Raw genomic sequence first — 23,551 nt, forward strand, 5'->3', positions numbered from 1 at the left:
TGCAGGAGGCACAGGACCGCCTGTGTTGCCTGCAATAAGAGGCCTTTGCTTCCAGGCAAACAAACTGCAAACCAGGGCTTCTCAGCCAACTGGCCAGCGCATATAGCTCATCTAGGGGGCAGGGGCAAGGGCAGGATAGGGATGGCCTGGCTGTCCGCTGCAGGGCCCACAGTCAGCTCCGGGCGGGTTTCTTGGCTCTGGCCTGAGCTGCAGGAGAGCGCATCTCATTCAGACTCCCTGGGGCTGGTGCACGGAGCCAGCACGGGGCAGGTGCAAGGTGCTAGGTGAGCTGCCCATGTGGGCCCAGCCCCGTGCACCGGCTCCAGGGTCTGGGGTGGTCTGTGAGCCCGGTCCAATCTGGTCCTGGAGCCGATGTGCAGGGTTGGGGCATGTGGCGTGCAGTCAAGCCGAGACCCAGGGGTCAGATAACAGGGCTTCATGGGCCAGATCCAGCCTGCAGCCCCTTCTTTGACATCCCAGCTTTTCAAGAGCAGTGCTGAGCTGGGTGCCAGCCCTGTCCTGCTCATGCAAGTGCCTGGAGCATCATAGAAATCGTGGAAATCCCAGAGCCGCGGGGCAGGCAGGGAGCTGTGGGGTCACATCCAGCCCAAGTCAGGATCAGCCCTGTCCAAACCAGCCCAGACAAACCCCAGGTCCAACACAACACAGGCCCCTGCACTGCCCCTGCCCCTGGGATACAGGGGGGCTGCAGCCGCCAGTGTCCTGCTGCTGCCGGGGGGTCACGAGCACTGCAGAGAGCCCAGGCCCAGGCTATACCCCCACTGCAGTGGAAGGCAAAACCCCCCAGTCCAGACCAGTTTGACCGTCTCCAAACCTCACACTGAACAACAGGGTGAACAAGCTGGAGATCCCCCCCATAACCTCACCCCAGCAGTGGCCAAAGCCCAGAGAGGAAGTGTTGGGCTTCTCGCTGCTGATTATAGGAAGGGCCCTGGGCACGCTGACGAAGGATGAGCTATTGCCTCCAGGTCTCCCCTGCCCTGTGGTGAGAGGGGAAGGGAGCCCGGTCACAGCACCTGGGCAGGGCGAGGCCGCCACGCGCCTACCTCAGCGATGCAGGTCAGGATGATGAGGCAGAGCTTGCCGCTGTACAGCCGGTGCTCGTCTGCAAAGGAGAGGGAACGCGTGACTTGGCGGCCAAGCGATGACACAGGGAACCGAAGCCCCGGACCCAACCCCCTGCGGGGACGAGGGGCTAGCCCTGGCCTTGCCCCCCAGAGCCAGCGCGCAGCCCGAACACCAAACCCTGCCGGGTCGGTTGGAAGCTTCTGCCACCCTCGGACCCATTCTCGCAGCAGGGGTTTCTCCGTCTCCCCCCAGCCCAGCCGGAAGAAGAGCAAAGACCTGACCCCGCCAGCCCAGCCAGATCCCACCCACATACACAGCCATCTTTCTGTTGCATCCCGAGGGCCAAAACCCTTGCTGCGGCCCGCAGAGCTGTGACAGAAGCCGTGAAACCTGGTCCCAAGTTCAAATCCCAGCACAGCCAGACCCTGCTCACCAGCAAGAGGCTGGGAAGGGAAAGGTCCTGGCTGCACCTGATTGCAAAGGCAGCCTGCAAAGGGGTTTCTCCTGCTGCTCTGCTTGTTGCTCCCCCAGCCCGTCAGGCACAGCCGGCCCTGGAAGACTCAGTGGAAAGCCTGGCGAAGGGTGAACAGGGCTGAGAGGAGGGGGCAATGAGCACCTTTCAGGGCACCTGAAATACTCTGTTCTCCTCCCTGGTTTGGGGATCACTGGCTTAGCAGCCCGACAGCCCAGAGCAGAGGGATGTCGACTGGGAACCAGCCCGGCCACGGAGGTGCGTGCCTGCTCAAAAGCAATGCCTGCGAGACCTCCACGGAGCTGAGCCCGACATCCCAGCCCCTCGCAAAGGCCAACACGTGGGAAACGCGCACCATCCATGCAGCAGCTGCCAGGCACGAGCCTGCTGCCTCCCCCCTCGCTGCTCCCCTTGAAACCCCCTCACTCCCGAGTGACTGACGTGCTCTGTGATCCCGGCACAGTATAAAAATAGACCGCATCGAGCTCGCAGGCGGTGCTGACTGCAGGTTGACAGCGCGCTCGTTACTGGGGCCTGGACGCAGTCACTAAAGAGAAACCAAGCACCAGAAGGGCTAGATCCTGCCCCGCTGCATTGGGCAGTTTGCGGGGAAGGTGCGTCGCGGGGGGAAGGTAGCCGGGGGTCACAATGCCCGGCTGCTGGAAAGCTGAGAGCCAGGAAAGACAGCACAGCAGGAGCACCAGCCCCGAGAGCACCAAACCGCCGGAGACTCGTTATCTTCCTCTTGCCGGAGCTCCCGGCGCTGCTCCCTTCCCCGGGGAGCGCGCTGCGCTCCGCACCGCTGCTTCTGCCCACGCACGGGCCCAGCGATGGGAAATCTCCCACCGCCAGGTCTGGCCCCTGCAGGCCGGTCCTCACCATCGGGCTCTGCCCGTGGGCAGCACCTCCTGCTAGAGGCTGCAGGTCCTTTCTCACATGTTGGTTACAGGCAGGGAATACCCCATGCCCCCTCAGCAGGCATGGAGGTCAAAGCCTATTTCTGCCACGGGGAAAAAGAGCTGGCGAGCTCTACCCCAGGAAGGGTCCCGGAGCAGCCCTCGGCCGTGCCGGGTGAGCAGGGGAGGCCTGGACAAGGTTTAACGATGCTCTCCACCGCCAAGCTGGTGCCAGAGGAACCCACTAATGATGCCATCCCTGGAGCTACTCGAGCTGGCTGCACCACTGCTAGGCCAGCACTAAATGTCTTCTTTTATACCATGCGTGATAAAGGGGTGAAACCAGCTCTGGGAACCAGCCAAGGGGCATCTGCTCCACTCCTTCAGAACCACCCAGGCTGGGTCCTGGTAGAGATGGATGCTGGAGCCCGGGCAGAGCCAGCGTGGCTGCTCCCACACCCAGGGTCCGCTGAAAAGCCATCAAAAGCAACACGAATCCCAGCAGAGGCCTGGCCTGTAGCAGCCTCATTTCCTGCTCGCCCGAAACACTGGGCTCTCTGGAGACGGAGCACAGTCCATGCTACTTTATGCCATGCCTGGGGCTTTGCAACAAGGCACCATGGCAGCATCAACTGTGATGGTGTGCCTGCTCTGGCCTGGACAGAAACCCTGGTGCACAACGATGCCTGCCCACCTGGGGCTCTTGAACCATGGGAAGAGAACACAGTCCCTCGTGCAACCGCTGATCAGGCATGTGCAACCACAGGGAAAACGCAGCTCCATGCAGACGAGGCCGGCAGCTCATTAGTGAGCTTCTGGATCCGAAGGAGCAGATGCCAGGAAAGGCAAAGCCTGGGGTAGGGCATTACCATGCACCCAAAAGGCACTGGGCATGGTAGGAACTGCTGCAGCCTGCCCTGCCCCAACTACATGCCTCTCACCACCCAGCGCGGTGGGATGGTGGGAACTTCCCTTGCACCACTGCATGTCAACTCCTGCGCCAGCTCCACATGCAGCCCCGCGGGACATGGAGTCCCCGCCTCGTCCCCTCCCCAGCACAGAGCTGGGAACTGGGTCTAGTGATGCCTCCCAGAAGGAAACATGCAGAGACCCCCCAGCCTTTCTGCACAACAGCCTCCCCGCTTCCATATTGCCTACCATGCTGCCACCCCCCAGGCCTCCCGGCCCTCCAGAGCTGCCAACCAGCAGCGAGACACCAGGGCACATACAGATCCGTCTGCACAGGCGCTGGGCACATAAGCACTGCCCCTCAGTGGGGCTCCGTGCTGCCAGCTGGGGCATTACCTTTGGTGTCCTGCATGACGATGGAGCTGTACTTGAGGAAGGTTATCAGCAGGTTGCTGGTCTGCACGTCAGCATCCAGGGGCAGCTCTGTGGAGCCGATCACTGCAACAAAGCAGACGAGATGCATTCACCCTCTGTGCATTGCAGCAGGGGTATCAGCTCTGCAGGGAGCCTGAGTCAGGCTCCAGGAGGGGGTTCAGCGAGCACCCACCATGGCCCCGCTCCCAGGTCCCCCACGCCCATGAGCCTGCTACTCTATTCGGCGGCACCTGCCAGCCCAACAAATGTCCACCGACACACGGGCAATGCAGATGTTTGCATCGCCCTCCCTTGGAGAGCAGCGCCCCGGCGAGCCATGAGCCCTCAAAGCAGCCAGGGAGAAGCATTTGCATCTCCCTCCCACATGCTCCAGGGCACCCAGATCCCCAGCAGTTGTGGAGGGAGAGATCAGAGCAGAGCAGCAACAGCACGAGGCAGGGAGGGAGCAAGAGCTGCAGCAGTGACCAAAGATCGTGGCAGGTCAAGCAGCAAAGCCTCCACTGAGCCCCCAGCTGCGTCTCCAAAAATAGAGCCTCAAAAGCAGCCGCTCTGGACATGTGCTGCCGCGGAGCAGAGGCAGATCAGAGAAGTGGGGCTGGCAGGGACCTGCAGGGTCGCATCCAGTCCCAGCCCTGCCTGAGACAGGATCAGCCCCGTCCAAACCAGCCCAGACAAACCCTGCGTCCAACCTCAGAGATGCACAACATAGTTGGCCCTGACAGAGCCCCAGGCCTCGCCCCCGCCTCTGGGATACCGGGGGACCATGGATGCTGCAGAGAGCTCAGGCCCAGGCCGTGCCCCCCTGCAGAGGAACGCAACCCCCCCTTTCTGCACCAGTCTGAGCAGGGGGGAAATCCCTTCCTGCCTCAGTGCAGCATTCGGCTGAGCCCCAGCGCAGGGGCAAGACCCTCCCGCCAGGACTCTGTGGGGCTGGTGCCACAGGAGCATTGGCACAGCCCAGACCCATCCCCAGCCTGGGCTGCAGCAGCACCAGCGCCTCGGGGGGAGAATTAAACTCCCCAACACATGAAGCAGAAAGGGTGGGGGGGAGGGGCAACCAGCACAGCCCAGGGGCCTGGGACACCCCACAGCAGAGCACGGGCATCGCTGCACCTACAGCATCCCTGCCCAGTAGCTGCCCAACCTCTCCTGGACATGGCATGGGCTGGTGTGGGTGTACAGCTGCATGCCATAAGACAGGCCAAGAGCAGCACAGGTTAACGTCTGCAAGGCAGAAGTGCTGTGGGAAGCAGGAGAGCATCTGGGATCGAATCAAGGACATCCGGGGATGGTGGAACCACTCCAGCCTGCCACGGTCAATGAGAAAAGCGAGTAGGACCATAACCGAGCCTGGCACATACCTGGGAGGAGATGCAAGAAGGCTGTAATTAGCTAAGTTCATCAATCAGCATATACTAAAATGCCTGGCACCAACCGTGACTGGCCACGTGAGCAATGCAGTGGATTTGCCCTCAGTGCTTCTGAAGAGTAGGACCAGAGACACACTCGGGGAGGATCCAGGTGCAGCGATGCCCGTGCTCTGCTGTGGGGTGTCCCCAGTTTCTGGGCTATGCTAGGTGCCCCCCGCCCTTTCTGCTCCACATGTCAGGGGGTTTAATCCTCGCCCAGAGGCCCTGGGTGCTGCGGACCAGGTTGGGGATGGGGCTGGGCTGTGCCAGTGCTCCTGCCAGCACCAACCCTGCAGGATCCTGGCGGGAGAATCTTGCCCCTGTGCTCAGGCTCAGCCCCACACTGCACTGGGGCAGGAAGGGATTTCCCCCTGCTCAGACTGGTGTGGACTGAGGGATTCTGCCTTCCTCTGCAGTGGGGGTATGGCCTGGGCCTGGGCTCTCTGGACCATCTGTGACCATCCAGCAGCGGCATGACGTTAGCAGCCGTGGCCCCCCTGCTTTCCCAGGGCAGGGGCGGCTGTGTCACGTGGCTCCGAGGTTGGACACAAGGTTTGTCTGGGCTGGTTTGGATGGGGCTGATCCTGCCTCAGGCCGGGCTGGGCTGGATGCGACCCTGCAGCTCCCTGCCAGCCCCGTGGTACTGAGACTCTGCGTTTCACCATTTACCGTCCCTGCTGCCAGCCATCTGATCCCCCAACAAGCAGCATGAATAAAGGCTACGCTTGGTTTATACTCCGAGCAGCTGCGCGGCGTGTTTATTCAAACCACGCTGCCACTGGATCTAACCAGATCTTGCGGGTGACAAGAGTCAGCATCACCACTGAGCGGGGGGCAGCGAGGGCTGGGCATTTCCATAGGATGCTCAACCTGACCCTGGCACCATGGCCTGGCCCCAAAGTGTTTGCCGGCCAGTCATTATCCTGCTGCTTCCTTCCTTCCCCTTCCCAGAGCCGGGAGGCGGTGTCTATCCCGGGAAGGACATGGGACCGGAGGCCTGGACTCAGGCATGCAGGGGGCTCCGATGCTGCCTGATGCCCCATGGCCATGAAAAGGTCAGTGGGATCCAAGACTTTTGGGCACTTCCCACTAGTGCCGCAGAATGGCAGCTTGCAACCAGGGGCACCCGCGGCTGGGCACGACAGGTCCGAAATGCGGAAGGCACCAAGGATCAGGGGAAAAGCAGGGACCGGGAGGGAAGAGACTTAGAGAGAGCTTGGCTTGCTGACCCTGGGGAAAGACGGGTTGAGCGGGGACAGGACTGAAGTCCGTAATTCCAACGAGCACCGGGGAGGGGGAAAGAGCTGCTGACCCTAGCAGATGAAGCTGGCGCACAAACAATCAGGGATCAACCAGCCCCGATTAAACGCCAGCAGGAAATGAGGAGGCTTCTCACCACTGGGGTCTGCAGCTCTCTCTGCATGGAAGCAGCTGGGGCAAAAGACCCCCAGCCTGTTTAAAAATGAAGCCTGAGCGACGACAGGGATTATCTCAGGGGCTCCCGACACGCAGCCCACAGGCCACCAGCGCCGCAAAGTGTCTGGACGCGGCCACCCTCACCCAGAACCGGCTGCCCTCGGCCACTGGAGAAGGAATGGGCTGGCAGACCTCAGCAGCAGCCCCACGATCCTGCTTGCTGTCGCAGCACCATCATCCCTCGGCCCCCGGCTGACGTCCCAGTCATGCAGTGCCTCTCTGGGCCTTGGGAAGCCCTGGTTTCCGCGGTGTGGCCGTCTGTGGGACGCTCTGACCCACGTGGCCCCTTCCTGTCCTTTGTCCCAGCTCTCGGCATCCAGCTCTGCCCGACGGAGCATCCTTCCCCCGACAGCCCTCTCCCCAGCCACTGCGCTTCGTGGAGCGTGCACGTTTGCAAGCAGTGGGAAAGCAGGGGAACAAACCTGGCACTGCCAAGCAAAGGGGCCTGAGGGGAGGAGTTGGGGAGCTCCACATGCTCCTTTAACACCATCCCGCTCTGCTCTGCTTTCAAAAGCCACCAGCAGCCTCCTGGGCTGTATGAACAGGAGCGTCAGTGCAGATGCACGGCAGGGATCTCTGCTCTTCAGCACCAGGGAGGCCTCCCCTGGTGCCGTGTGCCCAGCTCTGGGCCCCGCACTTCCAGGAGGCCGTGGACAGATTGGAGAGAGTCCAGTGCAGAGCGACCACAATGACCAGGGGCCTGGGGACACAATGGACAATGACAGGCTGGAAGAGCTGGGGTGACCAAGTCTGGAGGAGAGAAGACCGAGTGGGGTTTGATCATGGGCTTCAAGTCCCTGCAGGGAGACTGATGATGACAGAGATGGAGACGGGCTTTTCTCTGTGGCTGCAGGAGCAACAGCCTCGAGCTGCAGCAGGGGAAACTGAGGCTGGAGATGAGGAGGAACTCCCTGGCGCTGCAGGAGGTCCAGTGCTGGAGCAGGCTGCCTGAGCAAGTGGTGGGATCTCCCCCCCGGAAGTTTTCCTGAGCAGGCTGGACGGATGCTTAGCTTGGTCAGGGACGATCCTGTCTGGGGCAGAGGCTGGATTGGATGCGACCTCATGGAGTCCCTTCGGCTCGACCTTCCTATGACGACTCTACGTGCCTTCGGTGCGATCGGGCCAAGGCCCCAGGCTACCCTCCTGCCCTCACGGCAAGGGCTCCGGGGCACCAGGCACATCACAGACGTCACCAGACACCGGCCGCACCAGCACTCATCGTACAAGTGTGAGACACCCACAGCTTCAGCTGAGGGCCGCGACAGTCCTCGCAGCCCCGCCAGGCCCTTCTGGAGCCGACGGGGGGAACGCAGCGAAGGAACATGTAACGGCACTTAGTGAATCGACGTGTAGCTGCTACGGTGACAGGTGCCCTGGATTTGCATAGCAGGGGGCCGCCGCCCGCAGCCGCCGCCGGATGCAACAGATCTGTGAAACTAGGTTCGCGTCACAGCTCCAGCTCGCAAAGCCCCCGGTTTTCTCCTGTGCGGGTGTTCCCGTATCAGATCACAGCCCAGGGGAGCACCGGGGAGTGCCGCAGACCAGGCCAGGGATTTCTGCCTGCTGCTGCCATTTGGAAACAGCTTGGCTGTATTTTTAAGTGCATGGAGGAGAGAATCAATCAATCAGAGACTCTCCCCCAGAGGCTGAGCTGGCCTGGGCTAACTCCAAGCCCCATACAGCTTTCAGAGCTGAGCTGCTAGGCCCTATGAAGCGATGGGTAAAGCATCCGACATGCCTTTAACCTAACAGCCCCGCTGCTAAATCAAGCCCCGGCTCTCAGCTGCACCGAGGGGCTGGGACAGGGACAAGGCACGGGAGTGCTGCTGGTGAAGCTCAATCCCCCTTCCGTTAAGCCTAATAGCTTTCCCAGCAGGACGGGGCCCGGCTGCCTCGCCGTCACGCGCTCCGATTCCTTCCTGATCAATTAAAGCGAGCGCGTGGTAGGTAAGCACAGCCCTGTCAGCTGGATAATAAAGCGCGTGGGCGGAGGCATTTGCAGCGAGCCGTTTGAAAGGAAGTCTCTGCAACTCCTGTCCCTCCGCATCTCCCGGCGCACGCACGCGGGGAGGCTCCAGATCTTTTTCTTTTCCCCCTCGCTTGAACAGAAAGCTTTTGATATCCATGGCAACCAGGCAGAATGCAGCCGCGAGGAGAAGTCTTCGGCGAACGAGGCTATCGGTGACCCGAATTGCAGAGCGTGCACCTGACGCCCCAGAGCCCGCCCGGACGGGGCTCTGCTCGAGCTGCGCGGTGCTGCAGGGCATTGCCGAAGAAGTTGGTGAAAAACACTGCTCGATTCTGCCTCTTAAACTGGGTTAAGCCGACCCGCCCCGCGCCCAGCCGGGCTGTATTTTACACAGCTCTGGCGCATTTATGCGGGCACAAAGGTTCCTTCTCTAGAGCCCCCAGGACTCGGGTTAAGCAGCCATTTGTGAAGCCTGTCTGAGCAAGGCCAGGGGCAATAGCTCCTGCTTCCCACCTGGGATTTGGACCCTGGGGCACGCTGAGCAGGGGACGAGCCCAGGCAGCATGGGAACACGCTGGCAATGAGGGACAGCCAGAGGCAAAAGGTTTTAGCAGGGGAGGCCTGTCTGCCTGGGGCACTGGGAGAGGGATCCCCTGGCCACAGCACCCAGAGCAGAGGGCTCCTAGAGGCCAGGGGAGGAGAAAGCCCCCCAAAAGTGAGCCCCGAGCCCCTGCTCCCCAGGCCAGGTCTCCAGGAGGAGATGACAGGCTCTGGCTTCTCCAGACGGAGCGAGTTTGCTGCCGCCTCGAGAGGCAGCCTTGCCACTTCCCTCGCGGCGCCGTGGCAAGGCCCGGGCCCAGAAGGAGGGAGTCTCTCACCGTCTGACGAGGGCGGCGTGGTGCCGAGCGGGGTGACAGGCGTCGTTGGAACCGGGCTGGCCGGCGTCGTCATCAGGCCTATCTCGGGATGGCTCTGCAGGGAGACACACGTGGGGGTCAGCGTGGCTCACAGCCATGCGGGGCCTCTGCATGGAGCACCCGTTCCCTGCCAGCGGCACGGGCCCATCCTGCCCCCCAACCACCCAAACACAGGAGGGGCTACATAGTGGGGAATCACCCCCAAACCCTGCCACTCCTCCACAGACATGCACAGCACCTAAAGCCCCCACGCTCCCCAAAGGCTCTCTCAGCATGACCCCTCAGCTGCACATTTCCAACCCTGGCTCTGCTTTAAAAGGAGCTCCTCGCTTTCGAGCATCCTCCTCTTAAGACACGCCAGAGATTTATGATGTCCCAAGTGCTCCGGGAGAGAACAGCTCCACATAAATAACGTTATTAGTATCGATCCTCCCGGCTTTCTCCCCTTGGCTCTCCTCCCCAGCTCATCTGTGCTAACAGCTCCGTGCCTAACGACTGCTGTAACCTTATTCTCCCCGGCTTCCATTTATTTCCTGCATCCATCAGAAGAGGTGAGGGTTGCGAGCAGCCAGCGATCTTATTTGCGGCCTGGCTCTGATGGAATGAATCGGTTCCATCCAACACCTTTCACCCAGCTGATGCTCACAACACTTTGTTGTCCCCCTATAAACACGCACGTAGTGACAGTCTGGAGACTGGGGAAGCGATGGAGATGGGCTGGTGAGAATACGAGTCTGCGGGGCCGCAGGCAGGTGGCTTCACACCTGCTGCAATATCCCGTAATCCGTGCGTTTTAAACGCTGACTTACAGCCGAGACCCGTAAATAAGTGCGTGAAAGACAGCTTTAAAATGCATTCTCCCCCTAAATCTTATGCAGAAACATGTTTGCAGCCGCCGGACAGAACAGTGTGGATTCACTGAAGTGCCTTTTTCCCCCCCAAACCATATTTCAGCTGTCAGCCGAGATAAGAGTGCCACCTAGCAGCACGGAGGGAACCGACACAGGCCACGAGCCCTTCATCGGATGCCCCCGGGGCTATCAACAAGCACCTTCCACATCTCCCCCTCTCCACCCCGGGGCCTCAAGATCCAGGCAACGCCACGGCCAGGAGAGAACATCATTCCAGCTGCACGGCTGCTGCAGGGCAGGTGCCAGCCCGTCTTTGCTAGGAGAGGAGCGCCGAGGGGGTCTTTGAGGCCCTTCCCTAGACAACACCCCCCAAACCACTACTTCTCACCCCTGGCAGGGGAGATTTCACTTCCCACATCCCCCCGGGTCCAGGCCCCGGCTGCCTCTGAGCCGGCGCTACTCTAACAAGGCACTGAGGGTCCAGGAGTGAGGAGAGGGCCACAGCGATCAGACAGCCGCGGCAAACCAGCGCGGGAGCCCACCTGTGCCAGCACGGTGATGAAGTTCCGGTTCAGGTGCACGGCTTCGTAGAGGGCCAGCAGGATCGCCTCGTTTGTCCTGCGGGGAAGGGACACGGTGACGATGGCTTCCCAACCCGATCACCGAGCAGACATTGGGCTCCGGGTTTGGAGAGGACCAGGCCAGGCCCTCAGGCACCACAAAACCTCAGTACTCATGAGTGTAGATGTCCCACAGCCAGACCCTTCCCCTTCCCATGAGGGACCCTGCCTTCCTCAGTCTCCAGCACAGCCCAGGAGCCCGGAAGCGCAGAGCAGCCTCCTGCTGCCGTGTGCTCGTCTGTATTGGGCTGGGGAGACATCTGCTCTCCTGCCCCCGGATCCCCGGAGCACTCAGCGTGAGGCTGAAGCACCTGCTGCCCCCTCTGCCCTCATCTCCCCAGGCTGAGATGCTCCACGTCTGCATGCAGTGGGCTCCAAGTCTTGCCACATCACTGGTACAGCGGGACCGGGTGGCCAGGGGCACGAGTGAGACCTGGGAATGTCAGATCCAAGCCCTGCCATGAGACCACCATCCTGAGCCACGGGCCCATGGAGGAAGCCCCCAGGCACCAACAATCCTCTAACGCCCTTGGCACCCGCACGGTGTGGTAGGATGGCTGCAGAGCAAATGACTGACTGTCCCTGCTGCTCCCCCAGCACCAATCTAACCCTGGCTTTGCAGCCACGTGGTCAATCCCGTGGCCAGGCCACAGTGCCGCCACCTCTGGGATATGCCCTCCTGCTGCAAAGCAGCCCCGCAAATCAAGCAGGTAAGGCCTGCCCCAACAGAAATGCTGCTGTTTGCCTCATGCCGTGCACTTACTGGACAGAGATTTTCTCATCAGCGTCTGCTATGAACATGCTGCCGACCTATGGAAGGAAAGAGCATTGCACGGCTTTAGGAGGATGCCAGCACCACGCAGGGCTCAGCTCAGGACAGTGGGGTTGGCAGGGACTGCGGCCGACAGCCCGGGTGGAGGGGAGACCAGGGTGAAGAACCAACCTGCCTGGACAATGCCTCCCACCGACAGCACTTTTTCCTCTGTGCCGTCATTAACGATCGGCCCCCAAATGCAACCGCCTCCATCAGGAGGTGCCCGAGTCACTGCCAATGCAAAGGACCGAGGAAGCTCACAGCTTCCCCCACGAGTCCCCGGGAGCTGCCTCAGGAAGACGCAGCCACCGTCTTTCCCCAGCAGCCACCTCATAGCAGCAGCAAAGCCCAGGCCATGGTCTGAACCCCGCATGTTTCCAGCCACGCACTGCTGATCACGCTAGCTGGGAGCCTGTCTCCACAGTGGCCTGGGCTGCTTGGAAAGGGAACAGACACCTGCTGCTCTGGAAATGGGGCGAGCTGGAGACAGGAGCGTGAAACGAGACATCCCCCGGCCTTCGTGAGGGCAACCCGGAGAGGCCGCACAGAGCTAACACCAGGGTCTCCCCTCTCCCCCAGAGCCAGCCCCGAGCCCAAGCCAAGCCTCGCCCAGCCCGTCCCAAATGACGTCCAAAAACAATGCTCCCGCTGCACTTACCATGTTGGTCAAGGCTGAGAAGAAGCCGGTCTGGTGCTCCTCTTCCTTGTCCCTGTACTGCCTGCACAAACAGCAGAGAGGGCATGAGGGTTCGGCGTGACACACAGGACAGGGACCATCATACCCCACACCCTGCCAGGGCCGGGGCCGCCGGGACCAGGTTGGGAGAGCGCAGCCACCTTCCTGCTTCGTTTTCATGAGCTTGTGCAGATACGAGGAGCCTAAACCCCTGCCTGCAGCACAGGGCAGAGGGGCTACGGGCCGGTTTCAGGCCCCGGGGAGACAAGAGTCCAAGCAGCAAGTTATCTGCAGTGAAGTTTGCTGTGCTGGACACGACTCCTCCAGCCTGGGCGTAGGGAAATCTTATGGAAACACTACCTTAAATCCCAGACAGATGTTGAGCCTATGACCCAAAACCCTGCTAAAAATCTTAACAGGGTACAGGAAAAAAAGACTCAGGCACTTGCTTGGGTTTCAAAGCTGATCTCCTGTCTCGCGTCGCCCCGGGACGTGTGAAATGCCTCACAGAACAGCGAACACCACCGAGCTGACAGCTGCGACGGCTTACGACTGAGTGACGCCACAACCCAGTGCAACCCACCAGTGGAAAGAGAGGGCTGTGCAAAAACCTCCGCTCAGGCTCACCCCCACGCTGCACTGGGCAGGAAGGGATTTCCGCCCTGCTCAGACTGGTTTGGACTGGGGGGTTTCCCCTTCCTCTGCAGTGGGGGCACAGCCTGGCCTGGGCTCTCTGCAGCGCCCGTGACCCCCCTGGCAGCAGCAGGACATTGGCGGCCGTGACCCTCCTGCTTTCCAGGGGGCAGGGGCGATGCTTGGGGCTGTGTCAGGGATGACTGTCGTATGGCTCCGAAGCCAGACATGGGTTTGTCTGGGCTGGTTTGGATGGGGGTGATCCTGCCTCAGGCTGGGCTGGACTGGATGCAACCCTGCAGCTCCCTGCCAGCCCCACAGCTCTGGGATTCCTGTAATGGAGGCTGCGGTTTGGCAGGAAAGCTCTAGGCTTTCTCCGAGGAGTCTGCAACCCCCAGGGATGACCGCATGAAAACAATCCCAAGATTTGACCAAGCGTAAAAAAAGCTGCTCATTCCCCTCTGGGCCGAGTCTGGGCGCAGCTCCCTCCGGGGGGAGACAGAACAGGGCCAGCTCCCACCTGGGTCCAGGGCAGACCCAACGCAGAGTGCGAGGGAAGGAGGTGGCGCTGACGGAGGTGGGGAGGAGAGCACCCCGGGGCAGGGTTTACCCTCCTGCCGGGTTGGCTGCCCTTCATGCTGAGGCAGTAGATGCCCATCCCAGCCCGAGGTGCCACGGGGCTGACCGGGCCCTGGTCTGATCCAGCTTGGAGACTCCCAGAACCATGGGGCTGTTAGAGAGCAGTGGGGTCCTATCCAGTCCAAGCCCTGTCCAAGGCAGGGTCAGCCCTGTCCAAACCCCGAGTCTGAGCTCGAAGCCACACAACACCGTCACCCCGACACAGCCCCAGGCATCGCCCCTGCCCCCAGGATACAGGGGGGGCTGCAGGCATCAACGTCCTACTGCTGCCGGGGGGTCATGGATGCTGCCAGGTCAGGCCCCTGCTGCAGAGGAAGGCAAACCCCCAGTCCAAACCAGTCTGAGCAGGGGGAAAATCCCTTCCTGCCCCAGTGAAGCATGAGGCTTAGCCCGAGCACAGGGGCAAGACCCCCCCAGCCAGGACCCTGCAAGATTGGTGCCAGCAGGAGCATCAGCACAGCCCAGCCCCATCCCCAGCACTGCCAGGGGAGGCTTAAACCCCCCGACACATGGAGAAGAAAAGCGGGGAAGGGGGGAGGGGAGGACAACAGCCCAGCAGCCTGGGACACCCCACAGCAGAGCACGAACATCCCTGACCGGCGCCCGTCCAGCCTCTCAAACCCTGCAGTGATGGACAATCCCCCGCTTGCCTGGCATCTCTCCCACACACCCCCCACCACCCTGACAGCGAAGAAGTTTGTCTTGATCTCCAATCTGAATTTACTTTGCTGCAACTTCAAGTCATAGGTCTGCACCCTCCTCCCTGCAGCAGGAGAGGACAGGGGTTATCCCTCTGCTCTCTGGCAGCCCTGCAGAGATTTGCAGGCTGCTCTCACGTCCTCTCTTCAGTGCCTTTTCCAAGGGGTTTGCTCCTTTCGGTGGCACGGGTTTCCCATCGGAGCTGCACGCAGCAAAACGGGCATTTGTCTGTCACGCGGGATCGGGGGGACAGTGCCTCAGGCTCAGGCCGTGGAACCGCGGGTGGTGGTAACAGCAGGGGTAACATGGCAGCAGCCAGGGCAGGAGGCGGCCGTGGCTACCATGCAGAGGAAGGAGGGAGAGGTGTGGGGGCCGGCGATTGCACTCACTGGTTGTACTCTGACAGCGCCTGGGCGATCACGAGTCCCATCCCCTGCAAGAACAGAAACCGGCTTCACTCTCTGGGAAGCTGCACTGCGATGGTGGGAGGGGGATCTGCTCCCCGGGGCCACCCTGCCCACCCGGCTGCCCGCTCCCCTGCTGGCCTCAGAGCAGGGCTGGGAGCCCTGACCCCTGGCCTGCGTCAGAGCCAGAGACTCACAAGCCTCAGGCAAATGCTTCTATGTTAAGGGCATTAAACCCCAGCAGGGCCCACTCGCCGGCTCTCTGATGCTCTCAAGTCATAGAAAATAAGGGTGTGAGGGGACTTCAGGACATCACATCTAGTCCAACCCCCTCCTCCAAGCAGGATCAGCCCCAACTACATCATCCCAGGCAGGGCTTTGTCCAGCCGAGGCTTAAACACCTCCAGGGATGGAGATGCCACCACCTTTCTGGGTAACCTGTTCCAGTGCTTCACTACCCTCCTCGTGAGAAAGTTTTTGCCTAATATTTAACCTAAACCTCTCCTGCTGCAACGTGAACTGGTCACTGATGTAAAAGGGCAGCCAGGGTCGAGGTGGAGAAGCCCCAGCGCGGCACGAGGGATACTCACGTTGAGCGTGGCCTCGTCATCCACGATGGAGAGCTTCACTATGTACGGGTTCACCGACTGCGGAGAGAGGGGAGGAGACAGCGTTAGGCCTGGCCTCTGGCTCAGCTGCGTGCTTGGCGTGGTATCCGATTTGCAATCGCGAGCGCCTGGTAAATAGCATGTCATCAGACTGATCATCAGACACGCGTGCCACCACACAGCAGGCCCCAGAAGCAGTGTGGGGGCTGAACAGGGCAATGGCCTGTTCAGAATTTGGGCATCTTGCAACCACTGCCAAAAAGCACCTGGGAAAAGGACCAGGACAGCATGGCAGTACGAAGGACCCATCCATCTAACGGCCCAGGCTGCACCTCCACGCCTTATAGATCAGGCCAGGGATGCTCAACCTGCAGGCCAGGTCTGGTGCCCAGCACCTTGTCATCCAGTCCATGGGAGCCCCCCTGCATGCTGGATGGGGCGAGCCAGGCGGTAGGGGGCTCAATCCCAGCGTACACGACTGGCGGATGGAGCGAGGGGCTCCTGGAGCCCAATCTGTGCCCCCAAGCCCGGGCAGAGGTAGCATGAGGCCCTAGGGCCTGGTCCTGGGGTGCAGGGTCCAATCCAGCCCGTGGACCAGCCCCATGCTCTTCCTGCGGCCAAAAGGTTGAGCACCACCAGGTTAGCCATTGAAAGCCAGCAGCTCTGGGGACACATGGTCAGGTCACCTGCCCTCCCGGGGGACGGATGCCTCGAGAGAGGCTGCCAATACTTTAGAAGGCATTTTCCCTCGTTAAGACACAGCTTCTTCCAAGGCTGCGAGTCGGCGCAGAGACGAGCAGAGGCCGAGGGCACGCAAGAGCGCGGGGTCAGAGGGTGCAGCTGAGGGAGGTGAACACCTGAAGGCCAGGCCATTGTCCCCTTGGCTTCATGATCACCGAGTCGCCCCGTTTCACAGCAACGTTGAGCCAGGCCGGGCACTGAGGAAGCGACCGCCAGCCCACAGCCCCTGCGTGCTGGGCAAGGATCAGAGCGCTTCTTCAGCTCAACTTGTCAACCCCACGCGAAGCCTCCTTCCCTGCCGTGGCCTTGCTGAGCTCTCGGCAACAAAAGAATCGCTCGAGGATTTTCCAGTCAAGAGACAAGTGAACGCCAAGAGCTGGCGCTTCCTGAGAAGGCCTGCAGTCTCAGGAGGTTGAAAACCATGACCCTATACTACAGCACCAGCGCTCTGAATGCCTCCAGGAGACAGCGGAGGGAGGGAGAGACATCTGCAGACCTCACGTGCCCAAACAAGCCTGCAGGAATCACATGCTCATTGCTAGGGGTGGAAAGGGATGTTGCCTTTGCGCCAGGCCCAGCCCCAGCCCTTCTGCAAGGCTGCAAGGAAAGGCAGCAATATCTTGTGCTGCTTTATTGCAGCGGATGTCAGTTTGCTTTAGGGCAGGAGAGTGCGGGTAGCCCAGCACTGCCCATGCTCTCCCCCTAGCCCAGGGAAGTGCTCCCTGGGCACGTCTCTGGAAGTGGGGAAAGCTGGGTCCCCGCATGCAGAGACACAGCCCTGGCAGTCTCCCAGGGCACGTTGCCCATTGTTGCTCAAGGTCAATGGGTAGGACAACAGCATGACATGTCACCCATGTCCCTGCCCACCTGACCTGCTTCATTGGCAACATCTACTTCTAGCCCAAGGAAACAAGGGGGAAACAAACTCAGCGAGAACCATCCCCAGGTGAGCCATCGGTAGATGGCACCCAGGGCCTCCTGGCCCCCCCATCCACCATGTACCTGCAAGGGACCGTGCACCTTTGAGACTCATCCTCTCCCAACCGGAGGGACCAGGCCCTTGGAGCAGGGAACTCGGGGCCAGAGGCCGAAGAGGGAGCAGAGGCAGCAGCTGGGTAGGGCGCAGAGCTGGACTGTCGCAGCCACACAGCTGCTCCGCTCGGGGACAGGGAGCGAGGAGCTGGCCCACCTGCTAGCAGAGTCCCTGGCTCCTGAGAGCAAGCTGGCATCGTGGGAAGCTTGGCATGCTCCGTGCCATGTTTTGGCCAGCTGGAAAGTGGGACAAAACACCAGCTCCTCCCCTTATTCACAGCTCGGCGCTTTCGGTGAGGCCAAAGCACCCAGACTCCAGGAGCAAAGTCAGGGACGCAGGCCCAGGCAGTCTGCAAACCACCAGGGGCCAGAGAGAGTCTCACTGCTGCTGGTTCCAGACAGGGCAGGCTTCCAGCCCCTGGAAAAGCTGCCATGAAGAGCAGCCCGGGAACACCACTCTGCCTCGCTGCGAAGGGCAATGGGATTGAACTGGAGCAGATTAAATCTCTGCAATGATCTTTCTGGCTGTAGGAGCAGCGGGATGGTGGAACCAGCTGCCCAGGGATGCAGTGGCTGGATGGGCGCAGGGCTAGGCTGGATTCAGAGTAGCACAGGCTGAGTCTGTGCGGGAAGCAGGCCTGGATGCTGCGTGAGGTCCCTGGCACCCCCCCACAATGCCATGCTGTGGGGCAGGGGCAAATCCCAGAGCTAACTCGCCCAGGACCATCCCCCTGTAATCACAGCTGCAGCCTCTTCCAGCTCGGCCATGCCCTGACCCAGAGACAGCACAACCGAGTCCTTGCGGTGGCAGGAGGCACCAAGCTGTGCCCCCATGTAGCTGAGCAGGAGGCGGCTGGGGGTGGGCGTGGGACAAGACAGCCCCAGACAGAGCCTCCCACGGGCCCTATACGCCCCAAAGCATTTGTTTTTAAGACTCCCCTGCTCCAAAGCTGCTTGCAAGGTGCATGGGACCTGCAACCTTCACGTGTGCCATCCCAGCAGTCCAAATGGACCCTGCGGGAGAGACAGCATGGCTGGCCGGGGGCACAGGGACAGCAAGGAGAGGGTGGAGAGTAATTCCTCGCTCCCTGCCACATCACTGGGAGCAGGTACAGGGAAGGGGATACCCCCTGCCCCTCCCCACTACCACTTCCCCAGCCCCTAGCCCCCATGCAGCCCGGCCGGGCGGACAGGGACAGCCCCCTGCCAAAACAAAGCCAGGTGAGGAGGACGGGTATATTTTTGTGACCCCTCACCCCTCCTGCCTCTCTACCAGCCCCGCTGCAGTGCCCAAGAAGAGACGAGAAGGGAAAAAGGCCCCTCTCCCCTTGGCCAAGCCTGCTCTGTGCATGCGATGCTCCTTTGAGTCTCATTAGCGTGTCTCGGTAGTGTCACTATTTCCCTGGTGCTGTCAATTATTTCCTAGCGCGATGTGGTCCTTTCGCTCAGCAGCAAGGGAGAGAGAAACGGGGAGAAACATGGCAGCAGCCAGGGCAGGAGGCCTCCTCAGAAACGGGGAGGCGGCATCTTACAGCTACGCGTGGTGGATGGGTGCAGACCCCTTTCTACCTACAGTGCCTCTGTGGGAAGATTAAATCCCCTGACACATGGAGCAGAAAGGGGAGCCAGGGGGGCAACCAGCACAGCCCAGAAGCCTGGGACACCCCACAGCAGAGCGCAGGCATCGCTGCACCTAAAGCATCCCGCATCAGGGTCTGTCCAGCCTCTCCTTGAACCCTCCAGCGGGCAGCATGTGGATGCTACAACAATACGAGTAATGCACACACCACCCCTAGCACCAAGCTACAGATACAGGCACGTGGACACGTGCACAAACTTCCGGTGGGCACACATTTGGGAGCGCGGCTGGCACAGAACTGCCCACACGAGTGAGTTAACGAGATGGAAGGACCAGACGAGACCTCTTCCTGGGTCATCGCTGCCAGCTCCCAGACACTGTGCCACGTACCCTCTTCACAAACTAACCCTGCCCCACGCCCCCGGCTGCTCTGGCAAAGAGGAAACTTCTCATTTCCAGCCCACGTGCTTTCCAATCCTATTGGCTGAAACCAAAAACCCAAGACAGGCCGTTAAAATACGGTGCTTCATGCATAGAGGAACTGACAGGAGGGTTTCCCACTGCTTTCATTTTCTCTCTTCTGCACAACATCAAGAAAGCAACGATCTGCAGACACAGCAGCAGATCAGAGAGCTGCATGGTCCTCCTCCACGGGAAAGATGAAGCAAGTTGCTTGATAAGGATGACTGGAGAGACGCAAAGCTGCCGGTCTAGCTCTTTGAGGGGGTTGCAAGATGGGACGTTTCCCTGGCTCCTCCTGGGCATAGGGTCAGCATCTCTTCAGTGGGCTCTTTATTACCTTGGCTCATTGTTTTGGCTTCCCATCCTACGCCCAGGGCCTGAGACACATGACAGCTCTATGAACGCAGTTCCCTAGACAGAATATATATCACACACACACACACTTAACCCACCCACTATTAACCTTGCTTTCAACAGAGTGCACTGCAAGCAAAACCATTCCCACTGAGAAAGTGTTTTTGTACTTGGGTACAAGCATGCACAGGTTATTAGCATTTTTTTCATAGCATCCAAGAGCTGTGGGGACACATCCAGTCCCAGCCCTGCCTAAGGCAGGATCAGCCCCGTCCAAACCAGCCCAGACAAACCCTGTGTCCGACCTCAAAGCCACATGACACAGCCGCCCCTAACACAGCCCCAGGCATCGCCCGCACCCCTGGGATATAGGGGCCTGCAGCTGCCAATGTCCTGCTCCTGTTGTGGGGGGGTTGCGGGCGCTGCAGAGAGCCCAGGCCAGGCCGTGCCCCCACTGCAGAGGAAGGCAAAACCCCGCAGTGTGGCCCACTCTGAGGAGAGGGGAAATCCCTTCCTGCCCAGTGCAGCGTGGGGCTGAGCCCGAGTGCAGGGGCAAGACCCTCCACCAGGACCCTGCGGGGTCGGTGCCAGCAGGAGCATTTACATACACGCAGGCTAGACCAGACGTTGCTCATCTTGTATGGGATTAGCACTTATGGAGCCAATGCGCAGTCCATGCTTTGCAAACATCCACCACCATGTTTTTCCTTTCCCCAACCTTTCAGTTCCTGTTTCTAAACATGCCACCGGGGCTGCCAGTGCAGCTCTCTGCAAAGACAGAGCGGCACAGATTCAAAAACCTGAGAGAACTCCCATTAACGACAGCATAGGGGTCGGTTACGCTGTTCCACAGGATTTCTCTCCAAACTGCAGATAAAAGGAGGATTTCAAAGCAGCTTCAAGCTGCCTGAACAGCACCCGCAGCAAAGACAGCCATCGCACCCTCACACGAACTGGCTGAAGGTGCCCGTGTAATGATGTGAGCGTGCAGAGATCTCCTACCTCGTACTTCCGGTAGTTTACCAGCAAGGCAAGCAGGACTACAGCGTCGTAACCGTGCTCCCTGCGGCTCAAGGGGGTGGACAGGATCTGAAATGTAAATTGCCAAAATTAGCATAGGGAAGTCTTGGCCACGGGACATAGGGGAGGACACGGCACAACTGGGTTCCACAAGGGACCAGACACGTGGACGGAGGGTTGGTCCATCAGGGGCCGTTCAATGCAACGGGCATGGATGTTGGCTAAAGGGCAACGGGCAGGGTCACTCGGCACATGCCCAGTTCCTTATATTCTCCCTCTAAAGCAAGGATGGCCAACCTATGCCAAGTCTGCAGCAAGTGGTATGGGCAGCCTGTAGGTGTGGGATGCAGCAGATCAGGGAGAGGACAGGCAGCACACCAGCAGGCAGGCCAGGGAGCAGAAAGCAGAGCAGCAGACAGGGCATGAAGCACAGGGCAGGGAGCACAGAGCAGAGCAGCAGATGGGGCAGGGAGCAGAAAGGAGAGCACCAGAGGCAGGGGAAAGGGATGGGAGCAGTGCTCAGAGAGGATGCGGGGCCCATCCATGCCAGGCCTAGGCCCCACTGGTTTGAAGCATCCATTCTTTGTCCCTGCTAGAGATGGGTCCCTGGGCGAGACAGACCCTTGGTCTGTCCCATGCACCTGCCATGATAAAGCCCCACGCAATCTGGCTTCCTGCAGAAGCAGGTGGAAGCCGAGCACAGCGCGCCCAGGACATCGGTACATAGCACGGTCGGTAACTTTGTGAACATCAGCACTCGCCAGAGATAGTTTCATAGTTGGTCGGGTCGGAAGGGACCTAAACAGATCATCCAGTCCAACCCCCTGCCATGGCAGGAAAGGATTCCCCCAGATAGGTGGCTGTCTAGCCTCCTTCTGAAGCCCCCCAGGGTCGGAGCCAGCACCACTTCTCTTGGAAGTTGGTTCCAGATCCTAGCCGCCCTGACAGTGAAGTAGCGCCTCCTGATGTCTCGTCTGAATCTACTCTCGGTCAACTTATGGCCCTTGTTCCTAGTTACCCCCAGTAGTGCTTGGGGGAACAGGGACTCTCCCGTTCCCCACTGGTCCCCCCTGGCAAGTTTATAGGCAGCCACCAGACCCCCTCTCAACTTTCTCCTGTGGCGGCTGAACAGGTCCCGTCGCCTCTCCTCGTAGGGCCTGCCCTACTGCCCCGATCATGCGAGTGGCCTCCTCTAGCCCCTCTCCATGCTGTCCACATCCCTCCTGAAGTACGGCGCCCAGACCTGGACGCAGTACTCCAGCTGCGGCCTGACCAGTGTCGCGTAGAGGGGGAGGATCACCTCCTTGGACCTGCTCGAGACGCATCTGTGGACGCACGACAAGGTGCGGTTGGCCTTCCTGACCATGTCCCCACATTGTCGGCCCATGTTCATTTTGGCATCAATAATGACTCCAAGATCCTGTTCTGCCTCTGCGCTGACGAGAAGGGAGGTCCCCAGCCTGTAGGTCTGCTGCTGGGTCTTCCTCCCCAGGTGCAGCACCTTGCACTGGTCAGTGTTGAACCCATCCTGTTCTCATCCGCCCACCCCTGTGACCTGTCCAGGTCCGATTGCAGCCTGTCCCTCCCGTCTAGCGTGCCCACTTCCCTCCGCATCTTAGTGTTGTCTGCGAATTTGAACAAGGTGCTTTTCACCCCCTCCTCCAAGTCGCTGATGAAGATGTTGAACAGCGCGGGCCCGAGGACCAAGCCCTGGGGGACCCCACTGCCCGCATCCCTCCAGGTCGAAAATGACCCGTCCACCACCTCTGGGTGTGGCCCTCCAGCCAGTTAGTGACCCACCTGACTGCGTAGGTGTCGACGCCACAGTCCCCGAGTTTTTTAACGAGAATGGGGTGAGAGACAGTGTCAAAGCCCTTCCTGAAGTCCAGAAAGACTACGTCCACTGCAACACCCGCATCCAGGGATTGTGTGACCTGGTCATAGAAGGCCACCGGGTTGGTCTGACAGGCCCTGCCTCGAACGAACCCATGTTGGTTGCCCCTGAGCATGATCTCCCTGCCGGCCCCTCACAGATGTGCTCCCAGATAATTTTCTCAAAGAGCTTCCCCAGGATCAAGGTAAGACTAACAGGCCTATAGTTTCCTGGGTCCTCCTTCCTCCCTTTTTGGAAAATGAGGACCACACTGGCCCTTTTCCAGTCCTCCGGCACCTCGCCAGAGCACTATAAGTGCTCGTAGAGCCGTGCCGGGGTCCCGCAATGACCTCTGCAATTCCCTCAGCACCCTGGGGTGGAGGTCAGCAGGACCTGCTGATTTGAACACGTCCAGCCCCTCCAGAACTTCCCTGACTAGGTTCTTGCTGACCCTGGGCCTGGCTGTGCCTCCCCTGGGTGAACAGATTGTTTGATAGCTGGTCACCACCGAGCATCCAGCCAGCAACAAGCTTCTCGCTCACACCTTTGCAGAGGGCAAAGCCCATCCCTCGCCTCTAAGCATCAGACAAGAGGATACGTTGTGGGATCAGGGAGAGTCAGGCTGAAAAGGATCTCACAAGGGTACATCTAGTCTAGCTCCTGCTCACAACAGCATCAGCCCCGACTAAACCAGCCCAGCCACATGTCCATCCAGTTTGCTCTGGAAAGCATCCAGGGAGGGAGACGCCACAGCTTCTCTAGAAGCCCGCTCGAGTGCTGGACCACTTGCAGAGCCAGAACATTCCCTCTCATCTCCAGCCTCAGTTTCCCCTGCTGCAGCTTGAAGCTGTTGCTCCAAGTCCTGTCCCCTGCGGCCACAGAGAAAGCCTGTCTCCATCCTCTCTGTCATCACCCTGCAGGGACTTGAAGCCTGTGATCAAACCCCACCCCCCGGTCTTCTCTCCTCCAGACGT

At 60.3% G+C, this 23,551-nt stretch overlaps 1 protein-coding gene across 1 annotated transcript in view; it reads right to left on the reverse strand.

The window, feature by feature from the left end:
- ARMH3 (armadillo like helical domain containing 3) overlaps positions 1-23,551 on the reverse strand; it is an 86,551-nt gene that overhangs the window by 48,320 nt on the left and 14,680 nt on the right. Inside the window, exons 8-16 of the mRNA XM_059730240.1 lie at positions 20,687-20,773; positions 15,499-15,555; positions 14,894-14,937; positions 12,516-12,576; positions 11,807-11,853; positions 10,966-11,041; positions 9,534-9,627; positions 3,763-3,864; positions 1,068-1,126 (exon numbers count right to left, since the gene is read on the reverse strand). Of these exons, the coding sequence (XP_059586223.1) occupies positions 1,068-1,126; positions 3,763-3,864; positions 9,534-9,627; positions 10,966-11,041; positions 11,807-11,853; positions 12,516-12,576; positions 14,894-14,937; positions 15,499-15,555; positions 20,687-20,773 (627 nt within the window). The remainder of the gene's footprint in view (positions 1-1,067; positions 1,127-3,762; positions 3,865-9,533; positions 9,628-10,965; positions 11,042-11,806; positions 11,854-12,515; positions 12,577-14,893; positions 14,938-15,498; positions 15,556-20,686; positions 20,774-23,551) is intronic.

Source organism: Alligator mississippiensis, chromosome 6 (assembly GCF_030867095.1).
Source record: "Alligator mississippiensis isolate rAllMis1 chromosome 6, rAllMis1, whole genome shotgun sequence".
Classification (NCBI taxonomy): domain Eukaryota; kingdom Metazoa; phylum Chordata; order Crocodylia; family Alligatoridae; genus Alligator; species Alligator mississippiensis.